Raw genomic sequence first — 15833 nt, 5'->3', positions numbered from 1 at the left:
TCTACTGCCCTTGTCCTTATAGATGGAAGAGGTCATGGGTTTAAAAGTGCTGTCTGAGGATATTTCGTGAATTTCTGCAGTACATCTTGTAGGTAATACGTACTGCTGCTACTTAACATCAGTGATGGACGAAGTGAATGCTTGCGTACGTAATGCTATTCAAGCAGGCTGCTTAGTCCTGGATGATGTCAAGCTTTTTGAGTGTTATTAGAGCTGCACGTATCCAATTAGGTGAGGAGTATTCCATCATACTTCTGATTTGTGCCTTATATTTGATGGACAGGCTTTAGGGAGTCAGGAGGGGAGTTACTTGCTGCAATATTCTTAGCCTATAACCTAATCTTGTAGCTACAGTATTTGTGTGGTGAGTCCAGTTGAGTTGCTGGTCAATGGTAACCCCCCAGGATGTTGATAATGGGGAATTCAGTGACGGTAACACTACTGAATGTCAAGGAGTGGTGGTTAGATTGTTATTAGTGATGGTCATAACCTGGCATTTGTGAGGTATGAATGTTATTTGCCACTTGTCAACCTGGATACTGTTGCATTTGAACACGGACAGCTTTAGAATCTGAGGAGTCACGAATGGTGTTGAACATTGTGCAAGCATGAGCAAACATCCCTATTTCTGACATGATGATGGAGGGAAGGTCATTCATGAAGCTGCTGGAGATAGTTGGGATTCAGTCACTAGGTTGAGGAACTCTTGCAGAGATATCCTGAAGCTGAGATGACTGACCTCCAACAATCACAACCATCTTCCTATGCTCCACGTATCACCCCAACCAGGGCAGAGTTTTCTCCCTGACATCCACTGATTCCAGCTTTGCTATGGCTCTTTGATACCACAGTCAGCTGAATGCAATCTTGATATAAAGGGCCGTCATTCTCACCTCACCTCTGGAATTCAACTCTTTTGTCTATGTTTGAAGTAAAGCTGTAATGAGGTCAGGAGCAGAGTGGCCCTGGCAGAACACAATTGGGCATCACCAGGCAGGGAACTACTGTTCAGGTGCTGCTTGAGAGCACTATTGATGACTCAGTCCAGCACTTACTGATGATTGAGAGTAGACTGATGGGGGTGGTATTTGGTTAGATGTGTCCCTTTTTTTCATGTACAGGACATACCTGGCAATTTTCCACATTATTAGGTAGATACCAATTTTCCACATTATTAAGTAGATACCAGAAGTGCTCGGTCAGGAGAGTGGCATGTTCTGGAGCACAAGTCTTCAGAATTATTGCTGGAATGTTGTAATGGCCCATTGCCTTTGCAGTATCCAGTGTCTCCAATCATTTCTTAATCTTATGTGGACTGAAACAAATTGGCTGAAGACTGGGGACCATTGGAGGCCACTGAGATTAATCATTCACTCTGTATGTATGGCTGAAGATTGCTACAAATGCTTCAGCTATATCTTTTACACCAATGTGATGGGCTCTTCCATCATTGAGGGTGGGGATATTTTAGAGCCTCCTCCTCCAGTGAGTTGTTTAATTGTCCACCGCCATTCACAACTGGCTGTGGCAGGACTGCAGAGCTTCGATCAGACTTGTTGGTTGTGGGATTGCTTAGCTCCATCTCTTACAGCTTATGCTGTTTGATATGCAATTAGTCCTGCTTGGTAGTTTCACCAAGTTGACACTTTATTTTCAGATATACCTGGTGCAGCTTTTGGCATGCCCTCCTGTACTGTCCATTGAACCAGGATTGATCCCTTGACTTAATGGTAACGGTTGAGTAGGGGATATCCTGGGCCATGAGGTTACAGATTGCGCTGGAGTACAGTTCTGCTGTTGATGGTGGTCCACAGTGCCTTATGAATGAGTAGTTTTGAGCTGATCTGTTCGAAGTTTGCCCCATTTAATATGGTGATTGTGCCACACAACATGATGGAGGTTACTCTGAATGCGAAAGCAGGACTTTGTCTCCACAAGGACTATGCAGTGGTCACTCTTACCGATACAGTCATGGACAGATGCAGGCGGCAGACGAGGTCAAGTACAATTTTCCCTCTTGTTGGTTCCCTCACCACCTGCTGCAGACCCAATCTAGCAGCTATGTCCTTTAGGACCCGACCAGCTCAATCAGTAGTGCTGCTGCGAGCCACTTTTGCTGATGGGCATTGGAATTCCCCATCCAGACTACACTTTGAGCCCTTGCCATCCTCAGTGTTTCCTCCAAGTGTTGTTGAACATGGGAGATGTACTTATTCATCAGCTGAAGGGGGACAGTACATGGTAATCAGCAGGAGTTTCCTTGCCCATGTTTAACCTGAAGCCATGAGACTTTATGGGGTATGGAGTAAATGGTGAGAACTCCCAGGACAACTCCCTCTCAATTCTAAACGAATGTGCCACCATATCGGCTGAATCTGTGCTGCCGGAGAGACAGGACATATTTAGATATGGTGATGGAGCTATCTGAGACATTGCCTGTAAGGTATGTTTTGATGTGTATGACAATGTCAGGCTTTTGCTTGATTAGTCAGTGACACAGCTCTCCCAATTTTGGTACTAGCCCCCATATGTTACTAAGGAGGACTTTGCAGGATTCCTTTATTGGTCAGAGTATTGAGTACAGGAGTTGGGAGGTCATGTTGCGGCTGTACAGGACATTGGTTAGGCCACTGTTGGAATATTGCGTGCAATTCTGGTCTCCTTCCTATCGGAAAGATGTTGTGAAACTTGAAAGGGTTCAGAAAAGATTTACAAGGGTGTTGCCATGGTCGGAGGATCTGAGTTACAGGAAGAGGCTGAACAGGCTGAGGCTGTTTGCCCTGGAGCGTCGGAGGCTAAGGAGTGACCTTATAGAGGTTTACAAAATTATGAGGGGCATGGATAGGATAAATAGACAAAATCTTTTCCCTGGGGTCAGGGAGTCCAGAACTAGAGGGCATAGGTTTAAGGTGAGAGGGGAAAGATATAAAAGAGACCTAAGGGGCAACTTTTTCAAGCAGAGGGTGGTACGTGTATGGAATGAGCTGCCAGAGGATGTGGCTGGCACAATTATAACATTTAAGAGGCATTTGGATGGGTATATGAATAGGAAGGGCTTGGAGGAATATGGGCTGGGTACTGGCAGGTGGGACTAGATTGGGATATCTAGTCGGTATGGACGGGTTGGACAGAAGGGTCTGTTTCCATACTGTACATCTCTATGACTCTATAACAGGCCGTTTCTGATGTTGTCCTTTATGGTGCCTGAGTCGATGCCAGGTGATCAGTCCAGTTTCATTTCTTTGAGACTTTGTAATCATTTGTACAACTGAATTGCTTGCTAGGCCATTTCAGAGAGCAATTGAGAGAGAACCACAGTGCTGTGGGTCTGGAGTTATGTGTAAGCCAGACCAGGTGAGGATGGCAGATTTCCTTTCCTGAAAGACGTTAGCGAACTAGATGCATTTTTCCAACAATTAACAGAAAAAGCATCCTTGATAAGTACAGATTTAAAGTACTCATTTAGTGCCTCAGGTATGCCCTGTGCATCTGATGTAAAAGGTAATGGTTTTTGAGATGCTATTGTTCATGTTACATTGTCTCCACTCACAGACCACGTGACATCATCAGAGTGGGTGAAGACAAAAAATTCAATTCGAGCTATTAGAAGGAGCAAATGCATCTATACCAGTTCTCTAAGGTCCCAATAATAATGCCTGATCAAATGTACTTATTGCTGTCATATAATAAACCTTCTGATATCTCCAAACAGTGTATTTTTAGATACTGTCTGCTGGTAAATCCTCTATCAGCAATCATTAAGTAGGCCCTCGACAAAGCAAAGTCAAAAGGATGATATGTGGCAACAAATTAACTCAACAACCCTCACCCAATTACACATTCTGGTAGAGATGGCAAGTTCCATGAAAGACAAGTTGTGGTCATGTGGGACAATACCACATAGTTGCAGCAGTGTGACCTCATCAGATGAAATTCAGTAATCCAGAAGAAAAATATTCAGGCAAGTAAGTTTATCACTTTAAAAGCATTGCTACTTAAAAAAGTCACACTCAGTCAACAGATGGAAAGCTACTCCCAACAGAGACAGACAGCAGTAGCCATGGGAGTAGCAATTGAGAAAATATAGGGGCTTTAGCAAAGGAGGTTCTATAGGGAGCAAAACAAAAGGATCCAGGAAGTAAAATTGATATCACCAAAGAAAAAGGTAATGACTATTAAAAATATTGCAAAAAACTGAAAGGTAAGGCAAGGGAGTACAAAAGAAATTATTAAGCATTGCGACCATTAACCTAAGGCTCCAAGAGACATAGCTGCAAGAAATAGTGTAAAGGCTGAAAAGAAATTCAGAACTGGACTTGAGAAGTGGAAAGGCCTCAGAATTTAAGCTGAAAATGAGTAACTTTAAAGAAAATCAAGTGAAAGAGTCTAGAAAAACAAGAGAGGTCATCATGTGATAAGCTACCTTGCTATTCAAGAACAGTACTTCTTCTGTAGATACTCTACCAGTAATCACTGGATAAGCTCAAGAGAAGCAAAGATAAAGAAGGACTTGTGGCAGCAAACGATCTCAAACAACCCTTAAGCAGCAATATATGCTGGTAGAGATGACAAATATCACTAGTTACCAGGCATGGTTATCTGTGAAAATAACACAGTTCCACGTGTAAAATTCTTTCTTGGTCCTTAATTGGTTCTACTCCTTATTTTATATGTTTGGTGAGCTTTAAATTCCTGTGTCAAAAGCAAGTACCTTTGAATATGAATGGAAAGTTCGATAATCTTTCCCACTAATGAATGTCTGGTTTCCTTACACAAAATGCAGAGGCGATTCACCAGGATGTTGTCTGGGATGGATCACGTCAGCTAAGAAGAGAGACTGGATAAGTTGGGACTGTTTTCTTTAGAACAGAGAAGTTTGTGGGGGTGGGGAACTGATAGTGGTGTACAAGGGGCATTGACAGGGTGAACAGAAAGCAGTTGTTTCCTTTTGTCAACGAATGACAAGGCGGCTTAATCTTAAATTGAAAGGCAGGAGATTTAGAGATTTGGAGAAACATTTTTTTTTCAGCCAGAAGTGGTGAGGTTCTGGAATTCACTGCCTGGTACAGTTGAGATGGCAAACCTCACAACCTTTAAAAAAGTATGTGGATGAACACTAAAAGTGTCATATCGTTAAAGGCTATGGGCCTAATGCAGGCAAGTGGGACTAGTGTAAAGTAGCAGCGCATTTTTGATGGTATACACTTGATGGGCAGAAGGACCTCTTCTGTACTGTGTGATTCTATAAAATTCCTTGCATAGACAATAGCATCTGAAGGAAATATAATCATAGAGATGTACAGCATGGAAACAGACCCTTTGGTCCAACTCAGCCATGCCAATCAGATATCCTAAACTAATCTAATCCCATTTTCCAGCACTTGGCCCATATCCCTCTAACCCTTTCCTTTTCCTTAAAAAATATGAAAATATATACATACTCTACATTTGTTTTTTTTTAACACCTGTATCACTATTGTTTTTCCAAAATCTGTCCAAAAACTATTTATTTATCATTCATACCCATCCAAATGTCTTTTAAATGTTGTAATTGTCCCAGCCTCTACCACTTCCTCTGGCAGCTCATTCCATACATGCATCACCCTCTGTGTGAAAAAGTTGTCCCTTAGGTGCGTTTTATATCTTTCCCCCCTCACCTTAAACCTATGCCCTCTAGCTCTGGACTTCCCCAATCCAGGAAAAAAACCTTATCTATCATGACCCCTCATGATGTTATAAACCTCTATAGCATTACCCCCCTCAGCTTCTGACACTCCAGGGAAAATAGCCCCAGCCTATTCAGCCTCTCCCTATTGCTCAAACTTCCAACCCTGGTAACATCCTTGTAACTCTTTTCTGAACCCTTTCAAGTTTCACAACATGCTTCCTATAGAAAGGAGACCAGAATTGCACACAATATTGTAAAGGTGTTCTAACCAATGGCCTGTACAGCTTCACATAACCTCCCGAAAATGTTATCTTGTACTTACGCTTTTAGAGTTTCAAATCCTTGTTCTTTGTACTGAAGCTCCTGCCTCATATGAGTCAGCTCTCGTTTCAATTTATTCACCTGAAGTCATGAAAAATAATATTATAATTATCCATATAAGGAAATACTTATTAAACAATTGAAAAAATATGAAAATATATACATACTCTACATTTTTGTTTTTTTTATATACCTGTATCACTATTGTTTTTCCAAAATCTGTCCAAAAACTATTTATTTATCATTTATACTATGGAAGCTATTACATCTTCATTAACCATGAGATAATTGTTGATGAAAGGAGAAAGAAAATGTTAGAGGCTTAAAATGAAAAAAAAACTGAAAATCAGGTTTGGGCTCATCTAATGAAAGCCATAAACTCAGATATTAACTTTTAAAAAAAAAAAATTGTGCCACATTTGCTTTTCCTGATAAGTGAATTATTTTCCAAGACAGATAACAACAAATAATGAGAAAGGAAGTATTGAGAAAACAGTAGAATGTATCACTAATGCATTGATAGAATACCACCACTAAAAATGATCACTATAATCTATGCATGCACAAATACACCCACAATACAAATACAGCAACAAGTGACAGGAACACGTAGAGTTATGATCTGCATTTTGTGAAACTTAGTGAATTCTGTAAGGGGATGGATACATTGTCCAGCATACACTGATTCAAGAACAGCTTCTTCCCTGCTGTTATCACACTTTGCAAAGGACTTCTCAAATGTTAATTTCAATCCCTCACTCTCTCTCTGCACCTTGTCTGTGGCGGTAACACTATATTCTGCACTCTGTTCTGCAACCCTGATTCGCTTTGTGTGGTACAATCTGTCTATATGCAAAACACCACTTTTCACTGTATCTTGGTACATTTGACAATAACTCAAACTCAAATTCATTGTTTCTTGTTTCTGAACTTTGGGCTGCTTTTGGATGCCAGTGTTTTGCTGCAAGTGGCTAATACTGAGCAGACACTTTTCTTGAGGGATGTGTGATGGTACTATGGCTTTAACTGTATTTTGTCCTGACTTTTTTCAATGAAGAAAGTTTGAGACAGAGATGCAGAGTGGTCTGCTCAAGGCCAAAAAGGTAAAAAGCTTGTGGAACAACAGAAGCAGCATGAATAGGGTCAAGTATTCACAAGAACCAGGATTTTTGGTTTTAGCTTTCTGCAGATCCTGGGGTCTTGAAGCTAGATGTGGAAGCTCTTATTGTTCTCGCTGTTGCAACTAAAAGCTGAGGTTCTCTTCCTGCTGCTAGAATTGCATGTGAGACAATCTATTTTATTGTATTTGCCTTTGCTAAGGGTGTGTTTATGGGATAGAGTCATGGAGATATAAAGCACGAAAATAAACCCTTCAGTCTAAGTTGTCCATGCTGACCAGGTGTCCTAAATTAATCTAGTCTCATTTGCCAGCACTTGGCCCATATCCCTCTAAACCCTTCCTATTTATAAACCCTTTTAAATGTTGTAATTGTACAAGCCTCCACCACTTCCTCTAGTAGCTTCCACCACTTCCTCTAGCATTCCATACACGCACCACCCTTTGCGTGAAAAGTTGCCCCTTTCATTTGAAACCTATGCCCTCTCGTTCTGGACCACCCCAGGGAAAAGATTATGTCTATTTACCCTATCCATGCACCTCATGATTTTATAAACCTCTAAAACGTCACCACTCAGCTCCAGGGAAAACAGCCCCAGCCGATTCAGCCTCTCCCTATAGCTCAAACACTCTGACCCTAGCAACATCCCTGTGAATCTTTTCTGAACTCTTTCAAGTTTCACAACATCCTTCCTATAGGAGGGAGACCAGAATTGCACACAATATTCCAAAAGTGGCCGAACCAGTGTCCTATACAACCGCAACATGACTTTCCAATTCCGATAGTCAATGCACTGACCAATTAAGGAAAGCATACCAAACGCTTTCTTCACAATCCTATCTACCTGTTACTCCACTTTCAAGGAACTATTAACCTGCACTTGAAGGTCTCTTTGTTCAGCAACACTCCCTAAGATCTTACCATTAAGTATATAAGTCCTACCTCACCACCAGACGCCTGGAGGAAGAACACCTCATCTTCTGCCTCGGAACTCTTCAACCCCAGGGCATCAATGTGGACTTCAACAGTTTCCTCATTTCCCCTTCCCCCACCTCACCCTCGTTCCAAACTTCCAGTTCAGCACTGTCCCCATGACTTGTCCTACCTGCCTATTTCCTTTTCCACCTATCCACTCCATCCTCTCCTCCCTAATCGATCACCTTCATCCCCTCCCCCACTCACCTATTGTACTCTATGCTACTTTCTCCCCATCCCCATCCTCCTCTAGTTTATCTCTCCACTTTCAGCCGGGAAGGAAAGCGGTGAGTATTTATACACACCCTTCGAAGCCGTCGGTCATTTCCAGTGCGAGCAGCAGCGAAGGTAAGACCGTTTGGTTTTAAAAGTGCTTACCGGTAGCGGGCAGCGGTGTTTTTTTCTCTCTCTTCACAGAAAGAGCGGGAGCACCAGGGGGAAGTGACGACGACCAGAGGGGCAGCCGGGAAGGAAAGCGGTAAGTATTTATACACACCCTTCGAAGCCATCGGTCATTTCCAGTGCGAGCAGCAGCGAAGGTAAGACCGTTTGGTTTTAAAAGTGCTTACCGGTAGCGGGCAGCGGTGTTTTTTTCTCTCTCTTCACAGAAAGAGCGGGAGCACCAGGGGGAAGTGACGACGACCAGAGGGGCAGCCGGGAAGGAAAGCGGTAAGTATTTATACACACCCTTCAAAGCCGTCGGTCATTTCCAGTGCGAGCAGCAGCGAAGGTAAGACCGTTTGGTTTTAAAAGTGCTTACCGGTAGCAGGCAGCGGTGTTTTTTTCTCTCTCTTCACAGAAAGAGCGGGAGCACCAGGGGGAAGTGACGACGACCAGAGGGGCAGCCGAGACCCGGAAGCAGTTGGTGTAAGCTTACCTGGGTAGGTTTTTTCCCCCTTTAAAAGCGCGAAGGAGAGGAACCCGAGGCACTACACGGGTAGTGCCTCCCACCCGCCCTCCTCCTCTAACCTAATAATAACACCTGTTGTGGTAAGTAGGTAAGTGCTGAATTTTGCTTGTTGTATTCTTTAGACCCAGTTTTTTTTTTTAAAATAAAAGTTAGCTTTAGAGGGATGGCAGTGAAGGCAGTGCAATGTTCCTCCTGCAACATGTATGAGGTGAGGGATGCCATCGACGTCCCTGCCGATTAGACTTGCAGGAAGTGCACCCATCTCCAGCTCCTCCAAGACCGTGTTAGGGAACTGGAGCTGGAGTTGGATGAACTTCGGATCATTCGGGAGGCAGAGGGGGTCATAGATCAGAGTTATAGGGAAGTAGTAACTCCAAAGATGGCAGATAGATGGGTGACAGTGAGGGGGACTGGGAGGAAGCAGCCAGTGCAGGGACCCCCTGCGGCCATTCCCCTCAAGAACAAGTATACCGTTTTGGATACTTGTGGGGGGGATGACTTACCAGGGGTAAGTAACGGGGCTCAGGTCTCTGGCACGGAGCCTGTCCCCGTTACTCAGAAGGGAAGGGTGAAGAAGAGCAGAGCAGTAGTAATTGGGGACTCGATAGTTAGGGGCACAGATAGGCGGTTTTGTGGGAACGAGAGAGACTCACGTTTGGTATGTTGCCTCCCAGGTGCAAGGGTACGTGATGTCTCTGATCGTGTTTTCCGGGTCCTGGAGGGGGAGGGGGAGCAGCCCGAAGTCGTGGTCCATATTGGCACCAACGACATAGGTAGGAGGAGTGCCGAGGATGTTAGACAGGCTTTCAGGGAGCTAGGTTGGAAGCTCAGAGTTAGAACGAACAGAGTTGTTGTCTCTGGTTTGTTACCCGTGCCACGTGATAGAGATTCGAGGAATAGGGAAAGAGAACACTTAAATGCGTGGCTACAGGGATGGTGCAGGAGGGAGGGATTCCGGTTTTTGGATAACTGGGGTTCTTTCTGGGGACGATGGGACCTCTATAAACAGGATGGTCTACACCTGAACCTGAGGGGCACCAGTATCCTTGGGGGGAGGTTTGCTAGTGCTCTTGGGGGGGGTTTAAACTAACTCTGCAGGGGCATGGGAACCCAGATTGTAGCTTCAGGGTGCAGGGCCTGGAGTGTAGGGAGGTTAGGAACATGGCATCAATTTCCAAGGAGGGTGTCTGTAAACAGGAAAGGGGCTTGAAGTGTGTATACTTCGATGCAAGAAGTATACGAAATAAGGTAGGTGAACTTGCAGCGTGGGTTGGTACCTGGGACTTCGATGTTGTGGCTATTACGGAGACATGGGTAGAACAGGGACAGGATTGGCTGTTGAAGCTTCCAGGATTTAAATGTTTTAGTAGGGTCAGAGGTGGGGGTAAAAGAGGGGGAGGTGTGGCATTGCTTGTCAAAGATAGTATTACAGTGGTGGAAAGGACGATGGATGAGGACTTGCCATCTGAGGTAGTTTGGGCTGAGGTTCGGAATAGGAAAGGTGAGGTCACCCTGTTAGGAGTCTTTTACAGGCCTCCCAATAGTCCTAGAAACGTAGAAGAAAGGATAGGGAAGGTGATTCAGGAGATGAGTGACAGTAATAGGGTGGTTGTCATGGGGGACTTTAACTTTCCTGATATTGATTGGGAAAGCTATAGCTCAAGTTCGTTAGATGGGTCAGTGTTTGTTCAATGTGTGCAGGAGAGTTTCCTGACACAATATGTCGACAGGCCAACAAGAGGTGAGGCCATACTGGATTTGGTTCTGGGTAACGAACCAGGCCAGGTGTTAGAATTAGAGGTAGGTGAGCACTTTGGGGATAGTGACCATAATTCGGTGATTTTTACTCTCGTGATGGAGAGGGATAAGTGTGTACTACAGGGCAAGAGTTATAGCTGGGGTCAGGGAAATTATGATGCGGTGAGGCATGACTTAGGATGTGTGGCTTGGAAAAGTAGACTCCAAGGCAAGAGTGTAAATGATATGTGGAGCTTGTTCAAGGAGCAACTATTGAGTGTCCTTGATAATTATGTACCTGTCAGGCAGGGAGGAAAGGGTCGTGCGAGGGAGCCGTGGTTTAATAAGGAATTGGAATCCCTTGTTAAATGGAAGAGGGCGGCCTATCTCAAGATGAGACGTGAAGGTTCAATTGGGGCGATTGAGAGTTATAGGGTAGCCAGGAAGGACCTGAAGAGAGAGCTAAGAGCAGCAAGGAGGGGACATGAAAGGTCCTTAGTCGGTAGGATTAGGGAAAACCCTAAGGCTTTCTATAGGTATGTTAGGAATAAAAGAATGACTAGGGTAGGAATAGGTCCAGTCAAGGATAGTAGTGGGAAGTTGCATGTGGAGGCGGAAGAGATTGGGGAGACACTGAATGAATACTTTTCTTCAGTATTTACTCAGGAACAGGGCATTGTCGTCGATGTGAATACTGAGTCACAAATAAGTAGAATGGATGGCTTTGAGGTATGTAGAGAAGAGGTGTTGGAAATCCTGGAAAAGGTGAAAATAGATAAGTCCCCTGGGCCTGATGGCATTTATCCTAGGATTCTCTGGGAAGAAAGGGAGGAGATTGCAGAGCCATTGGCCTTGATTTTTATGTCCTCTTTGTCTACAGGAGTAGTGCCAGAAGACTGGAGGATAGCAAATGTGGTTCCCTTGTTCAAAAAGGGGAGTAGGGATAACCCTAGTAACTATAGGCCGGTGAGTCTCACTTCTGTTGTGGGCAAAGTCTTAGAGAGAATTGTAAGGGATAGGATTTATGCACATCTGGATAGGAATAATGTGATCAAGGATAGTCAGCATGGTTTTGTGAAGGGCAGGTCGTGCCTCACAAACCTTATTGAATTCTTTGAAAAGGTGACGAAGGAGGTTGATGAGGGGAAAGCGGTAGATGTGGTATATATGGATTTTAGTAAGGTGTTTGATAAGGTTCCCCATGGTAGGCTACTGCAGAAAATACGGAGATATGGCATTGAGGGTGAGTTGGAGGTTTGGATTAGGAATTGGCTGGATGGAAGAAGACAGAGGGTAGTAGTTGATGGCAAAGTTTCTTCATGGAGTGCCGTCACTAGTGGTGTTCCGCAAGGATCTGTTTTGGGACCATTGCTGTTTGTCATTTTTATAAATGACCTGGAAGAGGGGTTAGAAGGTTGGGTGAGCAAGTTTGCGGATGATAAGAAAGTCGGAGGAGTTGTTGACAGTGAGGAAGGATGTGGCAGGTTACAGCAGGATATAGAGAAGCTGCAGAGCTGGGCAGAAAGGTGGCAAATGGAATTCAATGTAGCTAAGTGTGAGGTGATTCACTTTGGGAAGAATAACAAAAAGATGGGCTAATGGTCGGATACTTGGTAGTGTGGATGAGCAGAGGGATCTTGGTGTCCATGTACACAGATCTCTGAAAGTTGCCACCCAGGTAAATAGTGCGGTGAGGAAGGCATATGGCGTACTGGCTTTTATTGGTAGAGGAATTGAGTTCCGGAGTCCTGAGGTCATGATGCAGTTGTATAAGACTCTGGTGCGGCCGCATCTGGAATATTGTGTGCAGTTTTGGTCGCCATACTATAGGAAGGATGTGGAGGCACTGGAACGGGTGCAGAGGAGGTTTACCAGGATGTTGCCTGGTATGGAAGGAAGATCGTATGAGGAAAGACTGAGACACTTGGGGCTGTTTTCATTAGAGAAAAGAAGGTTTAGGGGTGACTTGATTGAAGTGTACAAGATGATTAGGGGGTTAGATAGGGTTGACAGTGTGAACCTTTTCCCGCGTATGGAGTCGGGTATTACAAGGGGGCATAGCTTTAAATTAAGGGGGGGTAGATATAGGACTGAAGTTAGGGGTAGGTTCTTCACTCAGCGAGTCGTAAGTTCATGGAATGCCCTGCCAGCAGCAGTGGTGGACTCTCCCTCTTTATGGGCATTTAAGCGGGCATTGGATAGGTATATGGAGGATAGTGGGTTAGTATAGGTTAGGTGGGCTTGGATCGGCGCAACATCGAGGGCCAAAGGGCCTGTACTGCGCTGTATTCTTCTATGTTCTATGTTCTATGTTCCACGCTTCAGGCTCTCTGCCTTATTCCTGATGAAGGGCTTTTGCCCGAAATGTCGATTTCGCTGCTCCTTGGATGCTGCCTGAACTGCTGTGCTCTTCCAGCACCACTAATCCAGAATCTGGTTTCCAGCATCTGCAGTCATTGTTTTTACCTACCCTGATTTGCCTATCCAAAATGCAGGATCTCACATTTATCAAAATTAAACAACATCTGCCACTCTCAGCCCATTCGCCCATCTGATCAACATCACACTGTACTCTGAGGTAACTTTCTTTGCTGTCCACAATACCTCCAATTTTGGTGTCATCTGCAAACTTACTAATTCTTCTATGTTCATATCCGAATCATTTATATAAATGATGAAAAGCAGTGGACCCAGCACAGATTACTATATTGGAAGAGTTAATTAGTAGTAGTTAATATATATTATTATTTTGTTAACCATTTCAATAGAGTTACAGGTAAGCCAATTCTTGTCATTTTATTTTGTCTGCAGTTTAACTGTACTGTAAAAAAATCAAGCACGTTTTGCTTAAAGTCGATAGTTTGACTCAGAGTCATAGAGATGCACAGCATGGAAACAGACCCTTCGGTCCATGCCGACCAGATATCCCAACCCAATCTAGTCTCACCTGCCAGCACCCGGCCCATATCCCTCCAAACCCTGCCTATTCATACACCCATCCAAATGCCTCTTAAATGTTGCAATTGTACCAGCGTCCACCACCACCTCTGGCAGCTCATCCATACACGTACCAACGTCTATGTGAAAAAGTTGCCCCGTAGGTCTCATTTATATCTTTCCCCTCTCACCCTAAACCTATGCCCTCTAGTTCTGGACTCCCCAACCCCAGGGAAAATACTTTGCCTATTTATCCTATCCATGCCCCTCATAATTTTGTAAACCTCTATAAGGTCACCCCTCAGCCTCCAACGCTCCAGGGAAAACAGCCCCAGCCTGTTCAGCCTTTCCCTATAGCTCAAATCCTCCAACCCTGGCAACATCCTTGTAAATATTTTCTGAACTCTTTCAAGTTTCACAACATCTTTCCGATAGGAAGGAGACCAGAATTACACACAATACTCCAACAGTGGCCTAACCAATGTCCTGTACAGCCGCAACATGACCTCCCAACTCCTGTACTCAATATTCTGACCAATAAAGGAAAGCATACCAAACGCCTTCTTCACTATCCTATCTACCTGCGACTCCACTTTCAAGAAGCTATGAACCTGCACTCCGAGGTCTCTTTGTTCAGCAACACTCCCTAGGACCTTACCATTAAGTGTATAAGTCCTGCTAAGATTTGTTTTCCCAAAATGCAGCACCTCGCATTTATCTGAATTAAACTCCTTCTGCCACTTTTCAGCCCATTGGCCCATCTGGTCCAGATCCTGTTGTAATCTGAGGTAACCCTCTTTGCTGTCCACTACACCTCCAATTTTGGTGTCATCTGCAAACTTACTAACTCTACCTCCTATGCTCGCATCCAAATCATTTATATAAATGACATTGCGTAGAGGACCCAGCACCGATCCTTGTGGCATTCCACTGGTCACAGGCCTCCAGCCTCCAGTCTGAAAAACAACCCTCCACTACCACCCTCTGTCTTCTGTATCCAAACAGCTAGTTCTCCCTGTATTCCATGAGATCTAACCTTGCTAATCAGTCTCCCATGGGGAACCTTGTCGAACGCCTTACTGAAGTCCATACAGATCAGATCTACCGCTCTGCCCTCATCAATTCTCTTTGTTACTTCTTCAAAAAACTCAATCAAGTTTGTGAGACAGGATTTCCCACGCACAAAGCTATGTTGATTATCCCTAATCAGTCCTTGCCTTTCCAAATACATGTACATCCAGTCCCTCAGGATTCCCTCCAACAACTTGCCCACCACCAACATCAGGCTCACTGGTCTACAGTTCCCTGGCTTGTCCTTACCACCCTTCTTAAACAGTGGCACCACATTAGACAACCTCCAGTCTTCCGGCACCTCACCTGTGACTATCGATGATACAGCTATCTCAGCAAGAGGCCCAGCAATCATTTCTCTAGATTCCCACAGAGTTCTAGGGTACACCTGATCAGGTCCTGGGGATTTATCCACTTTTAACCATTTCAAGACATCCAGGCACTTCCTCCTCTGTAATATGGACATTTTGCAAAATGTCACCATCTATTTCCCTACAGTCTATGTCTTCCATACCCTTTTCCACAGTAAATAATGATGCAAAATACTCATTTAGTATCTCCCCCATTTTCTGCGGCTCCACACAAAGGCCACCTTGCTGATCTTTGATTGGCCCTATTCTCTCCCAAGTTACCCTTTTGTCCTTAATGTATTTGTAAAAACTCTTTGGATTCTCCTTAATTCTATTTGCCAAAGCTATCTCATGTCCCCTTTTTGCCCTCCTGATTTCCCTCTTAAGTATACTCCTATTTCCTTTATATCTTCTATGGATTCACTCGATCTATCCTGCTAATCAAATTGCATCATAAGTTAATCTAGGCTATCTTCCTAATATGTTTTGAGGGGGTTTGGTCTGGTACATAACAGATCTCACCAGATTCTATTTTATTCTGTAAGGTATTGTCATTACTTGCACATCAAACCCAAAGCGACATTCCAAGTTTCTGTATGAATTGCTCCACCTAGTGGTGGCTCTGGCAACATGCACAACCTTTTAAAATATACTCGTCTGCCAAAAGCTCTGTGCTTGGGGAGTTAAGACCATGATTTTCCACTCTATTTACTAATCGCTTTCTACATTATCATTTGTGTGGACTT

General features: G+C 44.0%; 1 protein-coding gene across 2 annotated transcripts in view; it reads right to left on the bottom strand.

The window, feature by feature from the left end:
- The window catches only part of LOC122556531 (protein KIBRA-like), a 159670-nt gene that overhangs the window by 96431 nt on the left and 47406 nt on the right, over positions 1–15833 (bottom strand). For both annotated transcript variants that reach the window (XM_043703296.2, XM_087995230.1), the window contains one exon: positions 5991–6070. In XM_043703296.2, the coding sequence (XP_043559231.1) occupies positions 5991–6070 (80 nt within the window). The remainder of the gene's footprint in view (positions 1–5990; positions 6071–15833) is intronic.

The sequence above is a fragment of the Chiloscyllium plagiosum genome, unplaced genomic scaffold (assembly GCF_037043375.1).
Source record: "Chiloscyllium plagiosum isolate Xiang-an unplaced genomic scaffold, Cpla_swu_hap1 HiC_scaffold_16, whole genome shotgun sequence".
NCBI classification, from domain to species: Eukaryota; Metazoa; Chordata; class Chondrichthyes; order Orectolobiformes; family Hemiscylliidae; genus Chiloscyllium; species Chiloscyllium plagiosum.
This window is presented reverse-complemented; position numbering and strand designations above follow the sequence as displayed.